A 23,014-nucleotide genomic window follows, 5' to 3' on the forward strand; every position below is an offset into this window, starting at 1 on the left:
TCATTGACTATGTTGCCTTTCCTCCTCCTCCACCTACTTCTCCCCCCACTCCCCCTCTCTTTTATACCTTACATTCGGTCTGTCTGTCTGTCTGTCTGTACCACAAGAACATAAGAATGGAGTGAACTGCAGCGGGCCTATTGGCCCACACTGAGCAGTCCCATTTACACCCAACCCCTATCGCTCATATAAGCATCCAGCCTCTGTTTGAAGCTATCCAGCGTATTCGAGTTAATGATGATATTTTGTAACTTGTTCCATTCATCCACTACTCTATTTCCAAACCAATGTTTACCTATTTCGCGCCTAAATCTAAATTTGTCTAATCTAAAACCATTGTTACGAGTACCTTTGTAATGTCCCCTTTATTCAGCCCTGACTTCCATTTATACACCTCTATCATATCACCCCTGACCCTCCGTCTCTCGAAGGAGTGCAAATTAAGATGGTAACCTATCTCTGTGCTCAAGGTTCCTCATGCCCGGGATTAGCCTTGTCATTCCCCTCTGAATTCTTTCCAAGAACATACAGTATAATATATTCCTGTGTTTCATTTTAACATTATATATTTTTATCTTTTTCTGTGTTTTATTTATTTGTTTATTTTCAAGTTTTTCGTATATTCTTCCATCATATAAATGTATTAAATAGCTTTTATGTTATATTAGAACCCTAGTTATATATTTCTGTTATATAAAAGAACAAATATATCAGTCTACGCTATATTAAATCATCTAATATATCTGTTATACTGACTATAGCTGTTATAACAAAATGTCTAATATAATGACTTTATTTTTCAGGTAAGGTGTGAGAAGTTGCCAGTCACCGCGAGAGGTGCACCTGTAAGTGTTGATGATGTTATACAGGTGTTGATGTTCTACAGGTGTTGATGTTATACAGGTGTTGATGTTATACAGGTGTTGATGATGTTATACAGGTGTTGATGTTATACAGGTGTTGATGTTATACAGGTGTTGATGTTATACAGGTGTTGATGATGTTATACAGGTGTTGATGTTATACAGGTGTTGATGTTATGCAGGTGTTGATGTTATACAGGTGTTGATGTTATACAGGTGTTGATGATGTTATACAGGTGTTGATGTTATACAGGTGTTGATGTTATGCAGGTGTTATACAGGTGTTGTTGATGCTATACATGTGTTGTACAGGTATTGCTTATGTCCAGGTGTTGTACATGTGTTGTTGACGTTACATACTGTACCTTTACGGACAGGTGAACTAATTTGGGTGCGGGTGGTGATGCTGAGTACTGTAGCTTGTGTGTGACCTTGTTGATGTGTTGTGGGTCTTCTGCCTCACACACACACACCTACCTGCCTGCCTGCACACACACCTGCCTGTACACACACACACACACACACACACACACACACCACAACTACTAATTCTTGGCCTCCCTGTGTGTGAGAGAGACCCCAACAACACCTCTCAACCCCCTAAATATAGACACAGTTAATTAGGTGGTATTAATAGCTCAGAGAGAGAGACTCGTGTGTCAGTCGGAAACAAAAGGTGTTAAAATATCTTTGTCTTTTATTTACTGTAATTATTAATGGTGTATAATTAGCACCATTGTTATGCCACGTCACCATCGATAAGTGGACCAGTGTGTATGTTTGTGTGTGTGTTTACATGTCTGTACTGCGTGTACCTTGTATCTTACATAATTTTCATATGTGTGTATGTGATTTTTTGGTGTAATCTTGACACACACACACACACACACACACACACACACACACACACACACAGATCTATAGTTAATCTATACAGTAAGTAGACTCTATGTTTCTTATGTTTTGGTATTGAATGCTTTTGTCAATCAAGCAACCCACTCCCCGGTTTCACCATATGTAACCTATCACCTCTTCATTGTATATTTTCAGCCTTCGGGCTGCTATGCTATCTTAATAAACCGTTAATTATTATTATTATTATTTACCTGCCTTGCACACACACACACACACACACACACACACACAAAGTTGGTGATCTTAACAGAAAAAATTTCTTCAAACTGTGAGGAAATTTAATGTTTGAGATAAAAAGACTAAGAGAGACTTACGGACCGGAAGCCTCGCTAACACGTGACCTGGGTCAGGTGTTATTGTGTCTCTGTCCGACCTACAACGGCGTAGGCTGCCAACATACCCTTCTCTCTCTCTCTCATGCTTACACATTTCTCTCTCTATCACCTTTCTTCTCACTCTCCCACCACCCCTTCCATCCTTCCTCTCCCTGACTGTCTCTTTCTCCCTGTTTCCCTCTTTCCCACTGTCCCTCTCTCCCTCTTTCCCTCGTCCTCCCCATCCTCCCTCCGTCCCAATGTCTCTCTCTCCCTATTTCTCCCCCTCCATGTTCTTCCCCCTACTTGCTCACCCTCCCCATCTTTCTCTCCCTCTCTCCCTCTCACCCTCAGGGCTCATATGAATAAGTATTTTCTGTAGGTGTATTAACAATAAAGATTTTTGAAGTCTCTTATTTTCCAGTTGACTTTGACTATTTATTTTTTATTTTTCTCTTTATTAATTTTTTCATCTTTATTCATTATTCTTGTTTGACGTTTTATGTTGGTTTATTTCTTGTTTATTTTTAGTTTTACAGTTTTTTATTTAAACTTTGTGTTGATCGACGGACACACACACACACACACACACACACACACACACACACACACACACACACACACACACACGTGATGGTAAGAACATACAGACAGACAGACAGGCGATAGTACATAATTAAAACAAATTCTTTAATTTGTACACCAATTAGTACACCTACCACAATTAGTTCACCCAATGTGTACATGAATCACTAGTTACCAGTACAGTAAGGTCCACCAAGCCGTAGTATGAGGTGGAGGGAAGGTACAGTACTTGTTGGCACACAGTTGAGCACAAAAACAGATCTGAATTATGTAAATATATGTTGGTGGTGAAGGCCTTACCAAGCTGCCTCTGTTACGGCCGTCTTATCTAACCTAACTTACTGTATGTGGTTAACTTTGGTATAAGTACGTGTTTAAGTGTAAAGTACAGTACAGGTGTGGTACTGTCCAGGTGGTGACTGTAATATAAAGTACAGGTACAGTGATTAATTATTACATTTGCTCAGGTGTTATCGGAAGGTTACCTGTATTTCTGAGTACAGGGTAGTATTGTGTGTGTGTGTGTGTGTGTGTGTGTGTGTGTGTGTGAAATATTAAAGGAAAGACGAAAATAGTTGAGATGTGATGAAAATATGTGGAGGGAGACGAAATGAGAGAGAGAGAGAGAGAGAGGGTAGGTGTGCGCGCAGCCCCCTCCTCTCTCTCTCTCTCTCTTTATCCTCCCTCCTCCTCCCATCTCTTTCCTCTTCCTCCTCATCCTCCTCTATTCCACATAACTACTCCTCCTCCTCCTCCTCCACATTCTATAAGGAGGAGGAAGAAGATCAGAGTTTAAACACAGATGACACATTACCCACTTATAAGCCCTCTCATTGGTCCAGTGGTGTTATCTCTCGACCAATCAGAATTAGTCTTGAGTGTCATCGGCACCAAAAGAAAGAAAAAAGTTACGTCTGTCTGTCCGTCTGTTTGTCTGTCTGTCTATCTGTGTCTGTTTGTGTCTATCTTTTTGTTTGTCTTTTGTCTATCGATCTGTCTGTATCTCTGTCTGTCTGTTTCTGTATATCGGTTTGTCTTTGTACATGTCTGTCTGTCTGTCTGTCTCATTACGAGTAAAAGTAACTAAAATATTCTTAAACTGTATGAAATGGAGGAAGGAGGAGGTGAAGACGAGAGAGGATGAGGAGAGGAAGAAGGAAAGGTCAAGGGTCGCGAATCTTCCTTCGCGAAGCCACACACAGCTGATGACAACCACAACCACAACTATCACAACTACTACTATTACTATTTTTTATTACTTTTTTTAAACGTGGCCTCCAGCCTCCCCCTATAGCCACACCTTCGCCACAAGAACAACAACAACAACTAATATTACAACAACAACTGTTATTATTTGTCATAACCACAACTACTAGTACTACAACTATCACTACTACTACTACTACTATTATTTTTTTTATTTATTTATTGGCCCCCAGCCTCCCCCAATAGCCACACCTTCGCCACCATTTTATTACCTTAATATTAAATATCCTAATACATAAGTAGCTATCTTATCTGTGTTGAGTTAGATGAGCCGCAGATCTATGCGGCATTCAGTGACTGTAGCCTCATAGTCAATATCTGCAACTGTTGTCGGCTTTGGGGCCGATGCTCTCGTTCCCCTGAGGCAGAGCAAAGCCGACCGAAGGAGAGAGAAGGACAGTCGACATCTCATCCAGGCTGTAACATAACTTCTGGGCTGCTGCTTCTGTTCGGATATCACCTCCGCGAGTCTGGCATAGAGGCATCTTGCACTTGGTCCCATCCCACCTGCCTTGATCAACGTTCTGAATTCTCTCCCCATATGTCCTTATCTTGTCGTTCTCGTTCCTCCTGTGTGCAGCATCGAGAGCTAAGTTACGGTGACATGCGGCCATGGGATAAAAAATCCTGATGTCGAAGAAGGCTCGCTGTCCCCGCGTCCAGAATCCTCTAGCACTGACGTCAACACGGGCTTCGTTGGATGTGTTTGAAGTCCTATGTTGGAAAATCTTACCGTCCAATGGAGGGAGGGTCGGTTCTACCCTGACATCACGGCAGATTTCCTTCAACATATTTGCTATGAGATCCCTTACTTCGTCATGCATCATGCATATGAAGCCCCCTTTCTTGCACACCATGGCGTGATCGACGTCATAGGAAGAGCCACACACGCACTGGGAGGGCAAACCTTCTACTGGCCTACCGTACCTTAGAGCATTGAGACTGAAACCATTTGCCCTTATCGGTAACGTAGTTAACCAGTTCGAGGCGCCCACCTCCTGTGCTACCCTGCCACAACCCTTTCCAACCCTGCCACAACCCCTTCAAACCCTGCCACCACGCCTTCCAATCCTCCCTGCCACCACGCCTTCCAATCCTCCCTGCCACCCTCCCTACCACCCTCAGCCTGCCACCCTCCCTTCCACCCTCAGCCTGCCACCCTCCTTACCACCCCTGCCACCCTCCCTACCACCCTGTCACCCTCCCAACCACCCTCAGCCTGCCACCCTCCCTGCCACCACGGTCTCGGTGTTGTGGATAGGAATGAAAACATATTCTGGCAGCCTTTAGAGATGACATGAATGGTGAATGTGACGCTGTGGTGGTGAATGTGGGGCTGTGGTGGTGAATGTGACGCTGTGGTGGTGAATGTGGGGCTGTGGGTGGTGAATGTAGCGTATTGCCAGGTGGAATGTAGCGCTGTGGTGGTGGAATGTGACGCTGTGGTGGTGAACAGTGGTGGTGAATGTGACGCTGTAGGTGAATGTAGCGCTATGGTGGTGAATGTAGCTGTGGTGTGAATGTGATGCTGTGGTATAAGCGCTGTGGTGGTGAATGTACGCTGTGGTGGTGGAATGGGCCGTGGTGGAATGCAGCGCCGTGGTGGTGAATGACGCTGCAGGTGAATGACGCCGCAGGTGAATGTAAATGTGGTGGTGAATGCGGGCGCTGTGGTGGCAGGACGCTGTTGTGGTGAATGTAGCGCTGTTGTAAGAATGTAGCGCCGTTGTGGTGAATGTAGTTGCTGTGGTGAATGTAGCGCTGTGGTGGTGAATGTGACGCTGTGGTGGTGAATGTAGCGCTGTGGTGGTGAATGTGACGCTGTGGTAGTCAGCTGTGGCAGGAATGTGACGCTGTGGTGGTGAAATGTGGGGCCAGGTGGTGAATGTGGGCTTGTAAGATGGGTGCTGTGGTGGTGAATGTTGTGGTGAATGGGCTGTGGTGGTGAAATGGGCTGTGGTGGTGAATGTGGGTGCTGTGGTGTGGAATGTGGCGCTGTGGTAAGGAATGTAGCGCTGTGGTGGTGATTGTGATGCCTTTTAATGGTGAATGTAACCCATTAATAGTGTTAGAGAGGAGAGAGAGAGAGAGAGAGAGAGAGAGAGTTGGGGAGAGAGAGAGAGAGAGCGTGTTGTGGGAGAGAGAGAGAGAGAGAGAGAGAGAGAGAGAGGAGAGAGAGAGAGAGAGAGAGAGAGAGTTGTGGGAGAGAGAGAGAGAGAGAGAGTTGTGGAGAGAGAGAGAGAGAGAGTTGTGGGAGAGAGCATGTTCAAAGGAGGGAGAGAGGAGATGGTGTGCATGTGTATTGATCCTATATTTTGTTGGGTCATGTTGGGGGTGGGGGAGGGTAGGGGGGCGCGGTCAACCATCTGTGTCGTGCCTCTTAGCTCTTCTTGGGTGTCTAATAAATACTTCTTTAATCTCTTTAATCTCTCTCTCTCTCTCTCTCTCTCTCTCTCTCTCTCTCTCTCTCTCTCTCGCTCTCTCTCTGACCGGGTCTTGTTGACCTAGGCCAGGCTTCTGTCTTCAGGAAGAGAAGTGACGTCATAGGAGGGCTTCTGGATTGATGACGTCACAGAGGGTCCTGGATTATGTGAGGTGAATTACGTATACTGACTGTACTCAGTCGCCACACATGGTGGTATGATGGCCAAACATGTTGATGACCACACATGTTGGTGGCCAGGCCACACATATTGGTTACACATGATGGCCACACAAGTTGAGGACCACTTATGTTGGTGGCCCCACATGTTTGTGGCTAAATCATTATGTAAACACACAAGGTGACCTGATGTCTACTCAATATTGTCATCAGGTCAGAGGTCAAATAATACGACATAGTTATATTTCCCTACTTAGGATTCATGATCAATTTAGACAATTCTTCAAACAGATGTTACTTATAACTCTTGATTATAGAAGGGGGATTATTAATAATTATAGATAGGGGCTTAATAATTAGTGTTAGTTTGTTACAGGTCAAAGGTCGTGTATAATTAGTGAGGTTGTGTTTAATTGGTTCCTGAAAATAGATAATTGTGTGTGTGTGTATATATATATATATATATATATATATATATATATATATATATATATATATATATATATATATATATATATATATATATATTTATTTATTTATTTATTTATTTATTTATTCATTACAAATATAAACCAACTGAAGACTAATATATATTTTCTCAAGTTTTTTTTGTAACATTTAATACCGTAAAAAAAATATTCTCGTATTTCTGGTCATTTGTCGAGGATTAATCGTATCTCAGGTTATGGGGTCAAAAAAATTATCATACATTCTGAATTTTAAAAGATAAATTCCCATGTCCTGCACTACGGAATACCTGAACTCTCGCCAATTCCGCAAAAATTCCCTAATTGGCGAACTGGAGCATGAAATATATGGTAATTAGGAAGTTAGAATGTCGATGTTGGTCCCTCCCTGGGCACAGCCAACGTCTCTGGCACTCCTGGTAGTTAATGTGGCACTGTGTTGTGTGTGTGTGTATTCATGTCTGTGTTTTATCGTTTGTGTATGTTTCTTGACGTGTGTTTGTTCTTTTATATGTATGTGTACGTGTATGTGTGTTGTGTACGAGTTTAATTCTTGTGTAAATCCTTAGATATGTGTACATGTGTGTTTTAGAGAGAGAGAGAGAGAGAGAAAGAGAGAGGTGTATTGACGTTGGTTGAGGAGGCTGGGTGAGGAGCTCTTCTCTCTCTCTCTCTCTCTCACTAAACCACACCCACACCCACACACAACCAGCACCACTAAAACACCTGGCCGCTTCCACACCCACACACGCCCACACCTAAGCCCACACACACACACACACAAACACACACACATACATCATACTAGTTTTTATTCGTGTTTTTCTATGTTTTATCTCTTCTGATTTTTATTGTTTTTTTTCATACATTCAGTTATCAAAATTGTGTCCTATTTCACTATTTATCAAAGATTTCTCTCATTTTCTGTTTATTTCATTCAAGTTTTATTGTTTTGTATCGATTTTCATATATTTTATTTGTTTCGGATTTTGTTCCATTGTTTGTTTTACATTAATCTACGCTTTCGCTAACATATATTTTGTTTCTTTTCTTTGCAGGTGAGTCCGTGTGTGTGTGTGTGTGTGTGTGTGTGTGTGTGTGTGTGGTGAGGGAGGCTGATGCTCTACACCAGCTTGTTGCGGTTTTGTAAGTGTTCCTGAAGTGCTTTTCTTCATCAGTATTTTCTTGTAAGTGCTCCTTAAGTGCTTCCCTCCAACATGCTCCTTGCAAGTGCTCCTTAAGTGCCTCCCTCCAACATGTTCCCTGCAAGTGATCCTTAAGTGCTTCCCTCCAACATGTTCCCTGCAAGTGCTCCTTAAGTGCTTCCTTCCAACATGTTCCCTGCAAGTGCTCCTTAAGTGCTTCCCTCCAACATGCTCCTTGCAAGTGCTCCTTAAGTGCCTCCCTCCAACATGTTCCCTGCAAGTGATCCTTAAGTGCTTCCCTCCAACATGTTCCCTGCAAGTGCTCCTTAAGTGCTTCCTTCCAACATGTTCCCTGCAAGTGCTCCTTAAGTGCTTCCCTCCAACAATATAACACTTTATTCTGTCTTTGTAGTCTTGTTCAAAACTTTACTTAGAATTTGATTTGTTTTAATGTTTATTTTTATGTATGTTATATAAATTGTGTTTGGTGCGTTAAGTAAACATTTCAGAGGCATAGTGTTAACAAGGAAACATTTTACAAGTGTTTAAGCTGTAAATACAGTATGTTGTGTTGATGGGCGTTTGTGTATGGGCTACCGTGTGAGCCTTGGTGGGCGGGTGGGCGTACGTGGAATGGTTTGTAAGCGAGTCTGATTGGGTGTTAGTGTGTGGGTGCGTGTATTGATGTGTGGGTGGGTAGGTAAGTGTGTGGATGGACGCAGGTGGGTGTGTGGGTGGGCATTGATGTGTGGGTGTGGGCGGGTATGGGTGTATTGCAATAGTGATTTCAACTCTGCAACACTCATTAATTATTGCTTTTGTATTGAAATTATAATATATATCTGTTGAAGAATATTAGAGGCTTTGTGTATTGTTATATGATAGCTATACAGTGTAACACCTTATTTGTCTTGCTATATTTTGCTGCCTATATTTACTTTGTGGTTTAAGAAGATATTGTATATATTTTTGCTTACAGTTGCTTATTGTATATCTGAAGACTTATATTGCCTTAGTATTTTGTAGATGAATTAAATATTTCTTTTTTATTTAATACATTTGTCTGCATTCCAATATTATTTTATTTTTTATATTCCAGTTGTGTTTTATTATTTATATTTAAGAGTATTGACGTTACTGAATTTTACTTACTTGCAACATATTGACAATTATTATCTGGCTTGCAGTACCCAAATCCCTTATACAATACTGTATTTTGTTTAGCTTGTTTTTGTAATTATATTTGGCTGTATTATTTTTTAAGAGATATATAATGTATGTGAGTTTACTTTTATATTTTATTGATGTATTAGTTTGCAATATTCAGGTTTGGTTCACAATATATCAATTTTATTTACTGTATTTGTGAGGCGTTATTGTATTGTATTGTTGTTGTTGTTGTTTTAAGGGATTCTTCTTCTATTTGTGAAGAGCTACGGAGTTCCAACTTATCTGGCAAAGAATTAGGCCTATTGTCATTGGACTGGGGTAGGCCTAGTGATAACAGCCGACTCTACCTGTAGGGCCAGAGAGGTGACATATGAAGGAGGAGCCACACACCTGTTTGTTTGCATTTTAATGTTTGATTATTTTACCTGTTTGTTAATTTGTTTGTTGTTTTATATAAATTGTTTGTAGGTTAGGTTAGGCTTTTGGTGTCTGGGGTAGCGACGTTAGTTCAGTATGTCATCCTCTCTGTCACCAATCTGTGTGTGTGTGTGTGTGTGTGTGTGTGTGTGTGTGTGTGTGTGTGTGTCCACTTTAGGAGCTGCCCACAAAGATCTACAGTAACACACACACACACACACACACATTGTTCACTTGCAAATATTGATTCTTTCTTTTATCTTTCTTTTTCATCTGACAGACCCTCGATATAACGGACTTCTCTCTCCATATAGTCCGTTATATAGAGGTTTGGCAGTTTTACTAATTACCCCTTGCAAGAAAGAGGAGAGGAGGAGTATAGGAAGGGGGGTGAGGAAGGGAAGGGGTGGTAGGGGAAGGGATGAGGAGGGGAAGGAAGGAGTAGGGGAAGGGAAGGAGGAGAAGGAAGAGGAGAGTAGGGAAAGGAAAGGGCGGGGAAGGAAGGTGGGGAGTAAGGAAGGAGGGGGATGGGGAAGGAGAGGAGTAGGGGAAGAGGATTCGCTGTAAACTTGAAACACATAAGTAATGGAGCGGCTCAGTGATCCCTATTGTTGTGTGTGTGATGTAAGTCACCTGGTGGGAACTACAGTAATTCGTCAGTCTTTGAGATCCAGTCAGGATGAGAAGGGGGGAGAGGAGGGAGAGATTTTCGTTTCTGGGTGAGATTTCGACAATCCTTCCACCACCTCCACCACCACCTCAACTACCACCTCCACCACCTCAACTACCACCTCCACCACCACTACCACCTCCTCCACCTCCACCTCCTCCACCACCACTAATAAGTCTTCACCAAGCACTGTGACAGCTTTCAGCCTTCCCAACACTCTCTCTCTCTCTCTCTCTCTCTCTCTCTCTCTCTCTCTCTCTCTCTCTCTCTCTCTCTCCTTTTTTCTTTTTCTATCTTTCTCAAACAAAATTAAACCCCTCTCACCTCCCTTCATCTCCCTACCCTCACCCCCTCCCTTCCTTCCTTATCCTCCCTTCTTCCCTTACCCCTTCCTTATCCTCCTTTCTTCCCTCACCCCCTCCCCCTCCTCCTTCTCTATTTTGTCTTTTTCTACTCGTTTTCTTGTTTAATATATTTTCTGATGTTTAAGTAATTTATTTGTCTTGTTTTGTCTGTCTGCTTGTCTCTCTTTCTGTCCGTCTGTTTCTCTGTTTCTTTCTGTCTGTTTGTCTCTTTTTCTTTCTGTCTGTCTCTCCGTCTCTCTTATTTAACCTTTGTGTGAGTGACCTAACCTAGTATTACGAGGGCCACTAGCTGGCGTCATTGTGACCGAGAACTAATCACTGACTGTCTTACCTGCAAACGGTGGAGACCCTCAGCTTGGATTAATGAAGTGTGGCTGTCCGCAGAGTAACACACACACACACACAAACAAACAAACCGTGCATACATACATACATACATACATACGTACATACATACATCCATCGTTTACAAAATGGCCGACAGTGACCATGTTGCGCTAGTGGTGGGATAATCTTTATATTTATATTCCGTGTGTGTGTGTGTGTGTGTGTGTGTGTGTGTGTGTGTGTGTGTGTGTGTGTGTGTGTGTGTGTGTGTGTGTGTGTGTGTGTGTGTTGTTTCATGTCCTTACTGATGTTGTTCTCTACAGGATAACGTGAGCGTGTGGACAGTCCTAAAGGATGGCTGAGGAACAAGACACAAGGAGCCATCACCATCATCCTCCTCCTCCCGCCACCACTACGCCACACTGGCCATGCCAAGCTCTCTACACGGCACTCTGAACGCTCTCAATGCAATACCGTGAACGTTGCTGTACGCCCACGCTGACGTAGCTTCGCCTCTGCAATTACTACTACTACTACTACTACTACTACTACTACTACTACTACTACTACTACTACTACTACTACTACTGCTACTACTACGACTACTTCTGCGTCTGTGATCAAGATAAGACTATAAAGACTTGACGTTGTTTGGTGGTGAGGAGGATCTTGTTGAGGGAGAAAAGAGGAGTGAAGGAGAGGTCAGAGGAGGAGAAGGAGGTGGAGGAAGGAAGGAAAGAGGTCAGATAGGCCGGCACGTGTGACAAGGAGAAGGAGGATCATGTGTGTGTAGGAGACAGTGAGTAATGTCTCCTGCACCTCCGCCCCGCACCACTCTAGTAACCTCCCCTCGCCCCACCATCCTTCATTATTGCTCACACTCTGGCTTGACCTCTGGTGATTACTTGCTACCTCAGGGAAATAATTCTTTCCCGTTATAGTGTATATGGTGTGTGTGATGGTGCGGCTGTATAGTGTCGGTGTTGAAGTTGCCCCGCGCGCCGCCTCCTCCTGGTCCACACCACTCCATAAAATAAGCCAGAAATGTCAATGAAGACAAGATTTCTCTCCGCTAGATCAACAGAGCCGAAGGAGAGAGAGACATTACTAGGCGTGTGTGTGGTGAGCGGCGGGGTGATCTTGTCGCCGGGGGCCGCGTCTGTCACCCACCAGTCGAGATAACAGTGATCGACAATGTTATTACCTTGTAAACTGTGTGTGAGAACTGTGAGTGTGGTGTGGAGGGGATAAAGCGGCGCCTCAACATGTGACTTATAAATGCGTCGCTCCGCTCACTCTCTCCATCACCTCTCACTCTCCTCCAAGACTCACTCGTTCGGGGACACTCTGTCGGGGTCTTCACACACACTCGTTCGGGGACGCTCTGTCGGGTCTCCTCTTACCGCTGTCTTGGATCTCTATTGTCGTCGTCGTTGTTGTAGATCACAATAAACAAAGTGTCGTGGTGTTTGAGGGACGACGATCTTGTGCCACAGGTTCCTGATGCCCACACCACAACCACAGTCATCCATCACCACTACCATCATCACCACCACCATCAACTCCTCCTCCACCACCATCTCCAACACCTCCACCACCACCAGTTCGCCTTACACTCACACACGCCCCGGGCCGCCTCCCTCACTACTGTGTATGGTGGGTGAGTGACTCCTGCTGGCAATATGGTAGGCGCTGCAGGGTTGGACGGCAGCCTGCTGGGGGGAGCCGTAATCGGCGAGGACACAGTCGAGGACGAGGTGGAACTTGGCTCCATCCCCTTGCTGGAGACGCCCCCGGGAGAGCAGCCGCCGCCATCACCTCGTCTCCTAGGCTACGGTGGGGGTTACGGCGGGTACGGGAGCAGCAGTGGCAGCTACGGTGGGTACGGCACTGGTTATCCTCCTTACGGTGGCGGCGGCGGGGAGCTGGTGATGATGGCGGGCGGCACACACGTGGGCATGGAGAGCCTCGCCCAGGCCGCCGTCATCCTCGTCATCGGCGTCGCCATCATCATCTCCAACATCATCATCCTGGCCACCTTCATCACCATGCCAGGTACTACACCTTCACCACCACTACACCGCTACTACTATACTACCACTGCATCTACACCACTACACCACCACTACTACACCACTAGTTCACTACACCTTCACCATCTGGGCAAAAATCTAACACTAGTCACCTGCTGTGAGTCAGGTGTCTGTTGTGTATTTCTCACCTCACCTAGAGTAGACCAACTCCCTCCCGTGTTCACTAGCTCTCAAAAGTTTCTATTTACCTTTCTCATCTGGTCTAGGTCACGTGTCTCTGTGTAGCGTTTCTCACCACCTTCTAAAATAGTATTGAACATTTATCCCCATGTGCCTACAAGAGAGCTCAGGCTCTCAACTGGCTCAGCCATGTTAATATGATTCTTAATCGACTCTGTATCTGTGTCCTTCTGGCTAAATGAACTGTTTCAATATCAATATGTCTTATGTATTTCCCAAGGCCCCCAGAGGACATAGTTGACTCACTTCCATTGCCCCATGTCTTACCAGTTCTTAAAAGATATAACTTGACTCATTACCATTTCAGTAGTCCCTGAAATCCTGAATATATACTCCCATGTCTTACCTATGTCCCAAGGCTCAATTTCATCTCCAAAGGCCCCAGATATTCACTCCCATCTCTTACCTGTGTCCATGGGCCCCTCAGAGGACACACCTGACCGTCTACCATCTCCGCAGGTCCCAAAGATGTGATCATGTACTACCTGATGTCGCTGGGTGTGTCAGACCTGGTGGCGGGGGTGGTAGTAGTGCCGCTGAGCGTGTACCCGGCCTTGGTGCAGCGCTGGGTGTACGGTGACGCCGTGTGTGGCCTCGCCGGCTACCTCGAGACCACGGTATGGTTCGCCCAACTCTGTACCTTCATGTGGATCAGCGTCGACAGATACCTGGCCATACGCAAGCCGCTCAGGTGAGGTCTTGCTGCTGGAGGAAGCTTTCTGAGATTAATCCTTTGAGTTCTACTGTAGAGGGTTAAAGCGTAGTCCTCAAAGGTTAAACCATCGTCATCAAACGGTTAAACCATCGTCCTCAAAGGGTTAAATCATCGTCATCAAAGGGTTAAAACATAATCCTCAAAAGGTTAAACCATCGTCCTCAAAGAGTTAAATCATCGTCCTCAAAGGGTTAAATCATCGTCATCAAAGGGTTAAAACATAATCCTCAAAGGGTTAAATCATCGTCATCAAAGGTTAAACCATCGTCATCAAAGGGTTAAATCATCGTCATCAAAGGGTTAAAACATAATCCTTAAAGGGTTAAACCATCGTCCTCAAAGGGTTAAATCATCGTCATCAAAGGGTTAAAACATAGTTCTCAAAGGGTTAAACCATCGTCCTCAACGGGTTAAACCACCGTCCTCAAAGGGTTAAACCATCGTCCTCAAAGGGTTAAACTACCGTCCTCAAAGGGTTAAACCACCGTCCTCAAAGGGCTAAACCATCGACCTCAAAGGGTTAAAACATCGTCCTCAAAGGGTTAAATCATCGTCCTCAAAGAGTTACACCACCTCCTCAAAGGGTTCATCGTCCCACAAAAGGGTTAAGGTCCTCACCATAGTCCTCAAAGTTTACCACCGTCCTCAAAGGTTAAACCATCGTCCCTCAAAGGGTTAAACCATAGTCCTCAAAGGGGCTACACCATCGTCCTCAAAGGGTTAAACCATCGTCCTCAAAGGGTTAAAACATCGTCCTCAAAGGGTTAAACCATCGTTCTCAAAGGGTTAAACCATCGTCCTCAAAGGGTTAAACCATCGTCCTCAAAGGGTTAAACCATCGTCCTCAAAGGGTTAAGTTTCCCTTTCAGATCACCAGATGGTCCTTAAATAAACAGGCAGACTGACAGATTGGCAGAAAAACAAAAATATACAGACAGATGGATAGAAAGACAGATAGACAGACAAACTGAAAGACATATAGACAGGCAGAGAGAAAGACATATAGACAGGCAGACAGAAAGACAGATAGACAGGCAGACAGATAAATAAGTGGACAGAAAGACAGCTAAACAGACAGACATCTTAGTTATATCCGATTATATGTTGGGTGAAAAGTGTAGGCGTGGTGAGGGGGAGGGCGGGTGAAGCCTTACAGTGTAGACGTACTCACCAACACCTTACTCATACACTTGAATTGGTGACTCGCGTAACATTACTCATTGATTAAACACACGTGTCTCCCTGACTAACCCTACCATGCCTGTATTAATTCTACTACTACTAATGATAATGTAGTAATAATTATACTGATGATAATAATTAGGATAATAACAATAATAATAATAATAATAATAATAATAATAATAATAATAATGTAATAATATTAATAATAATAATATTAATAATAATAATAACAACAATAAAATTGATAATACTAACAATAATAATAATAATAGTATTAATAATAACTATATTCAAGGAATGGCTTCCAGTAATTACTATACATTCACTAGGTTCTGGCAGTTCTCTTGGTTGATTATAGTGACAAACTCACGCCAAGGTACATACAGGTAACACTAATTAATGTTGCAGGTACGAGACTGTGCAGACTAAGACGCGGTGTCAGTGTTGGGTTGTGTTCACTTGGATCACGTCCATGATGCTCTGCTGCCCGCCACTCCTCGGCTTCAACAGCTCCTCGCACTGGGATGCTGAAGCGTACGTGTGCTGGCTAGACTGGGGCAGCATGATAGCCTACGCCATCACCCTCATTCCCATGGTGCTGGGACCCACGCTCATAACGCTCTTCTACACCTATGGTTACATCTTCAACACCATGCGCAGGCTCAAAACTTGCGTGGTGGGACAGGATAAGGAGTTCATCACGGCGCTCACCTCCAACCTGGCCAACCCCGACCACGCCATGTCTTTCGTGCTGGTGCTTGCTTTCTGGCTGTCGTGGGGGCCGTGTGTTGGGGTGAGGACGTACGAGTTCCTCAGTGGCCATCACATCGATGTGAGGTTCCTCCACTTTGCAGTGTTTTGGTTAGGGGCTCTTAACTCCTGTTGGAAATCCATTATTTACATTGCCATGAGCCCAAAGTTCCGACGTGGCCTCAAGCTGTTCTGCCTCTCGCTCTGCTGTCAGCGGAAGGCCCGGAATGCAGAACTCATCATGGATTACTAGATCAACCCAGGACTTCCGTGTATAACTTCTTCCATGTGTTCCCGTAACTTTAGCGAGTAATGATGCTTTCCTAGCGTGTGAAGTTGTGTTAGTGAGGAGCTTTAGAAGACAGATCGTGGGTGAATGCATTTAATGCTCAATCCATTAACTCGAGCACTGATGGACTGCTACTGGAGTAATGTTCAGTGCTAAGCTTTATCAAAAGAATATGATTTTTTGTACTTGACAATCTTAGGATGAATGTTAGTGTGTTTAGACTTCGCTGGTCCTTACCTGAGGTCCAACGGGATTACACATTGTTGTCTATTGTACTGTTCGTTCTTGTTGGGATGTTTGCGTGTGATAGACAGGCTTTAGGGTTTCATAAACATATCAGTGTCTCAGAACTAGCAGCGTCCAGGAATTACATTTATGTGCGAATGTCTATATTTTTAGATTTGTGAATGCCCTTTTTTATTATGCATTTCTTCTTTATTAATGACCTACCAGTGTACAGTACATTCTCTTACAACTTGTGAATGTCTTATGATTTAGATGTGATGGTATGTTTCTGTATAAGGGAAATGGCACATTTTTCTGTACCGATATGTAAGCATACTGTATGGCAAATATGTTATTGGGTCGTGTTAGAGATTCAGAGGTCACACCATACTGTTTGTGTGTGTGTGTGTTTGTTTGTAAAAAATATGTTTCTAGTATGTCTGGATGTAAGAATCTCTACAATGCTAAACTTGAACTCTTGATCTTAGACACTCATAAGTATCTTAAGTGTGTTGGTAAAGATAATCTGTTTCTCTTCAACACACGTGATTTGTGTTTATGTTCAGATATTCAAAGATAACATGATGCTGATTTGTTTAGGTAGATACACTATAAACATATACTTTATACACACATACACACACACAGCTTCTAAAAACAGTAAGGTGGCAGCTGTGAACCCATGACGTAACTCCTTGAACTTATAATGTTGGCTGTACATTTGTTATTGTGAGGGTCTAGTAGTGTATATCATATAATCGTGTTATGGTAGCCCTCTGATTGGTCAACTTCCACTAGTGTATCTCAGAGATGGTAAGTTTGGTGACTGATATATCAAAGATTTGGAACGTGATTCTTGAGAGCCAGCTGATTAGCCTTGACTTCGGTGACGCTTGTGTTGACTATCACCTCATTGCCGACAGTAGTAGCTGATCAATGAGTCAGTTTCCCGCACGGAGGCTGAACGAACTATCGATTCCAAAGGTTAATAAATCGTAGGAATGTGTAGGTCATTGAATACTAAAAGTTCATGAATTGTATGGACCTCTTTTAAGTTCTCATGAGCTAAAAGGTCATTAAATTTTAGGGATCTCTAAGATTTTTTAAGAACTTTGAGAACAGATCGAGATGTAATTGAGCAGGTAGAAGAAACTTGTACAGTACATAGAGACTTGCCTCACACACCCTTTGACGGCTACTCAGATCAGATTATTGAAAGAGAGAGAGAAAGAGACTGGCCTCGTAAATACCACTCACACTAGAGATGTGTTCCTTGGTGAGACAGTGACAACAACAATGATAAATATATTGACTTTTGTTTTTAATTCATCAAAATGACAGGTCTTAGTCACCCAAGACTACCGAAGTAAAACATGGTAATATTCTAGATCTCTTTAGTTTTTATCAGTTACTTCAAATGTATGTTGCAGTAATCACCGGTATTCACTAAATTAGGGTTTTTATTCAGCTATCATTGTGGGGAGTTAACTACTTTGCCAACTAGTGATGTCCGGTAACTTGGTGTTGAACAAAAGCGTCACCAAAGCGAACATAAATTTTGAGGTCATAATACACTACTTATTTTCTCAATTCTTCTCAGTCACACAGAAGGATTACTCAAGCATCTGTCTGTTCTCTAGCACCGAGCGCCAATCAGTCAGTCAGTCGGCCGAAGAAAACAATGACAAAAAGAGACAATAAATGACATGTTTATAAATTTTGAATATACCCCGACCCTCACACACACACACACCTCCCTCTATACCGTGAGTTCAAGATATTGTTGTGTATTGTTATAAATGCTTGTTGGGAGTCTATGAAAAATTGTTTAGCTGCCAGTTGAGTCTTAAGACCATTAAACTGTTGTTGCTATGAGTGTTAAAAAGATGAAATTGTTGTTGACATGAGACACCAGAAGGTAAAATATTGTTGGAATGATTTCTATACAGGAAAATATAGTTTAAATGAAAGATAGAGAATAAATTATTGTTGGAATAATTTGCAAAGCACAAAATTATTGTTAAAATGTATCTTGGAATATGAACTTGTTGACATAAGTCTCACGAGATAAATTCAGAGCATGAAATAATACGAGCTACTTCAAGACTGACAAACCTCATACCATTTAACATACAAAACATATACAGTATATACATTCACAAAGTACCACACCATGACATTAATAAACACGAACATACATATGCACACTCGCCTGCACTTATACCTGGTACAGTGGCTGGTGCATTTTGTGAGATGTGGCAACTCTGTGGAATGCTTATCTTCCATCCTTAGTCTGGCTACTATTGTCAGGTTCCTTAGTGCCATTCCGGGAATTGTAATACCATGTAAACAAAAACAGAGTTGCCACATCTCACAAAACACGCCAGACAATGTACTAGGTATAAGTGCAGGCGACTGAACATTATGTTTGTAAAAGCCCATATAAAGGATTTGTTGTGACGAGAAAAAGAGCGATTCTGTTACTTTATATCTTAGTGTTGTATTTCTAATGGTATTCACAAATTTGGTCCATGTTTGAAGAGCAGATCCTAATATTATATATTATCAATACAAACCTTTACATACAGTTTCTTAAAACGTTCTTGAAATGTGATATTGATTTGAGAATTGTGGTAAATGCTATGTATTTTTTTGTTTCAAGTTGTGTGTGTGTGTGTGGGTTAGTTACACACAGTTATGCCTTGTTTATTTAGTCAAGTCCTGCCAGTTTGTTACAGGGTGCAGTAAATTCAGATGTATGTTAAAGAATAAGGGTTAATTTGCAGTACAAGTATTTATCTCTGCAAACTTCATGATCATATAACAGTACTTTGTTATTAAGAGTGAAATTATGTTCTCTCAATCCCTCTAAAAAAAGGTATATTAAACAATAAGAATGTAATGATAAATATCCCCAAAATACATCTTAAAAACATATATTGTATAAGAATATAAGAAATAATGTCCCCCCCCCCAAAAAGCTATATTGTCCAATAATAGCCAAAATTACATGAAAGAAAAAGACCAGTGTATATCCTCCCTCATCATCCAGACAGCAATTGAGAGACCATCAATCATCAACTCTTAGTCGTATCTATACCTCAAGTCTTGTTCTTTGACGCACATCTGAGAAAAAAATCAAAATTTACCAATCAATGTTTGTCTGTACACTTGGCTTTGTACAGAGACAGTTGTGCCATAGTATTTACTGTAAGTTATAATGCTGGTGGGGATGTGTGTACTGTGTTGGTGGTCTGTAGTACGTTTTGACCCAGGTTCATTGAGAAATACGTTACTCTCTCTCTCTCTCTCTCTCTCTCTCTCTCTCTCTCTCTCATTGTTGCATAGGACTCAATCTACACTTTCTCTCTATCGCTCAAACTACATTTTCTTTATCACTGTCACACAAACTTCATTTTCTCTCACTGTTACTCAAACTTTACGTTCTCTGTCACTCAAACTACACTTTCTCTGTCACTCAAACTACACTTTCTCTGTCACTCAAACTATACTTTCTCTCACTCAAACTACACTTTCTCTGTCACTCAAACTACACTTTCTCTGTCACTCAAACTACATTTTCTCTGTCACTCAAACTACACTTTCTCTGTCACTCAAACTACACTTTCTCTCGCACACACTACACTTTTTCTCTCTCACTGTCACACCTCTCTAGGACAGTGACCACCTAATACATTGAACATACTGTACACCAAAAGGAGACTGTGTATAAACCTGTACTGATTGATAACAATGAAGTGTGTTGCTTGTACCCATGATAGCTTTGATGGTTCATATGACGATGAGAACCCCCAGCTTTTTTCACCAGATAATTAACGACCCTAACCTAAATAAACATAACCTTATCTAATCCTAACCTAACCTGATCTAATGTTAGCCTTACCTATTCCTATTCTAACCTAACCCCCCGAGTTAATGTTAGAGTATTTAATCATCAGGTAAAATAAGCTAGGGTGGCACATCTACAGGTGACCCACTTGGATATATTGTATAATGAGTTTGAAAAGCAGAAATATTACCTGACACTTATATATCTACTATAATATATTGTAGTCAGGATTGATTGCCTTAAGCATAATATAATACTGTACAGTTAACCATATAACTTTGTCTGTTGAAGTATTTTATCTCTTTTATTGACTGGTTCATGAAAAAAGGTTTGATAATTCTCTCTCTCTCTCTCTCTCTTGAAGCAATAAACTTTACATAAGGGGTGTGTGTGAGGGCCTTGGTGTGTGAGGGCCTTGGTGTGTGAGGGCCTTTGAACGGTTAAGCCTTGTATCTGATAAAATAAGCTATACTGTATATATTCCTAATTTATGTATACACTATTTGTTACGTTTGGAAATAATTGATTTATGATTATTGTATAATTTATGTTGAGATGATGTGGACAAATGTATATGTTTTGTATTCTGGTGTAAATTTCATCATTGTGGAGTACTGTACGTATGATTGAAGTATAATGCTGAATCATCATCATATCTTCCATTATCATCAGGGCTTTTAATGATCTCGGCTAAATGTGAAGGGATAATTAATTCCTATTTTTAACTAATTCCTTTTACTGTTTTATCACTTATGAAAGATAATTAATTGATATTTTAAACTAGTTCCTATGATTTGTTTAACACTGTCTATGAAGGGAAAATTAATTCCTATATTTGACTTATTCCTATTACTAGTTTATCAAGGCTCTGAAAGCTTAATTAATTCCTATCTTTTCCTTCTTCTATGACTGGTTTATCACTCTTCTTTCCCCAGTCCAGGTCACACAGTAGCCGAGATCATAACAATATTAAAATCAAATTATCTGTCCGCTTGGATTAATTATTACCTGACAACATATGTACTGTACCTTAAAATTTAAATTAATTATATGCACTGTTTTCTTTGTTATATATATATATATATATATATATATATATATATATATATATATATATATATATATATATATATATATATATATATATATATATATATATATATAACAAAATGGTCATCTTTGTATAGTTTTCTGCACTGGTCGAGGGTTTGGGAACCATACTCAGAGGATTTAAAAAATTCTTAATATAAATTCCAATGATTATGACGAAAACAAATTTAAATGACAGCTATGATAAATTTTTTAAGTAAGTGAAAATTTAAAGTTACGATATTATTAAGTTTAAGCTGATAAGTATCTTGTGATCCACTTACATGTTGTTTGTCTTGTAAGCAAGTCTGGTCAACCTGTACTCTGTAACTGACCTGTGGTTAAGTTACAGTTTGTATTTTCTGAACATGTTAGTACAGTATTATTATTATTATTATTATTTTTTTTTTTTACTGTGACTTGATTCTTTGTTTTTGCTCTTTTGCGATTTATTATTAATTACTAGTTTGTTCATATATTCTTATTTGTGATTATTTCTGTGACATTTTTTCTAAAACTGCAATTAATATTTTTATGGCTTAAATTATTTTTTTTTGTTATTATGTTCTAAAGCTATGATTATTATTATGGATATTAAGTAGTGTTCCTTTATTTTTAAACTGTGAGCATTATTGTCAATTGACTAACGTGATTAAATAATAATCTTGATCAGGTACAACTTAATTATAATGGGTATGGCACTCCTTACTCTCAATATTATATGCTTAAGCTTCAGGTAAACCAAAACAGCTTCATGTAAAGAGACACTGAAAGCTTCTTGTAATTGAAGCTTCTAAATAAATTGGCAGTTTAGTGTGGACGATGTGTGACAGGAGTTATTCTTATGTGCAGCCAGCCAGCCATGTGTCAGTAGGCGAGGAACAGTGATTCAGTTTAGTGCATATGACTTGTCACATGCAAACTTGGAGTTGAATGAGTGTCTTAATAGTTTGTCTTGACTGAGTTTCTTGGGGAGTTACATATACAGAACATTGGTATATACTGTATGACATCATTTTGTATTTATTATTGTACGATTCGCCATGTTGCATCTGAGGTTGACTTGCAGGTAGTATTGCAGAGGGTTTTTTTTTTTACAGTTTCTCCTTCAAGTGATCGTGTAACTCTTGATGGAGTATTAATTCTGTTCACAATGTTTAACCTCTTCTTAGGACTCGGTAAACACAAACATGGAGGCACTGTGTAAACGCTGTGTGCACTTGTCTAGAGAAATGTTTGTGTGTTTGTCTCTCCTGGACAAATACCCAGATGTTGTTATTATTATTATTATCTTGCATACACATTGAATACTGAGTGAAGTAATATCGGATATTATACAGTACAGTACAGTACATCAGGTCATGAACTGTAGTGTGCAACTTTTTCTCAATTTTTTATGAAACTTAAATTGATGTATGTATGTACATATATACTGTATACAGGATAATTTTGTTCATGTATACATTGCGTTGTTAAAGATGCCCACAACAATATTTTCATGCATTTGTCATCGTTTTTTATATTATCTTTTA

The 23,014-nt window shown here is 41.2% G+C and overlaps 1 protein-coding gene across 1 annotated transcript in view; it reads left to right on the plus strand.

The window, feature by feature from the left end:
- The window catches only part of LOC121862110 (probable G-protein coupled receptor 21), a 39,944-nt gene extending 17,775 nt beyond the window's left edge, over window positions 1-22,169 (plus strand). The window contains exons 2-4 of the mRNA XM_042360102.1: window positions 11,430-13,161; window positions 13,839-14,070; window positions 15,688-22,169. Of these exons, the coding sequence (XP_042216036.1) occupies window positions 12,789-13,161; window positions 13,839-14,070; window positions 15,688-16,282 (1,200 nt within the window). The 5' untranslated portion in view covers window positions 11,430-12,788 and the 3' untranslated portion in view covers window positions 16,283-22,169. The remainder of the gene's footprint in view (window positions 1-11,429; window positions 13,162-13,838; window positions 14,071-15,687) is intronic.
- The last annotated feature ends 845 nt before the right edge of the window (window positions 22,170-23,014 follow it).

The sequence above is a fragment of the Homarus americanus genome, unplaced genomic scaffold (genome assembly GCF_018991925.1).
Source record: "Homarus americanus isolate GMGI-L3 unplaced genomic scaffold, GMGI_Hamer_2.0 scaffold25013, whole genome shotgun sequence".
Taxonomy (NCBI): Eukaryota; Metazoa; Arthropoda; class Malacostraca; order Decapoda; family Nephropidae; genus Homarus; species Homarus americanus.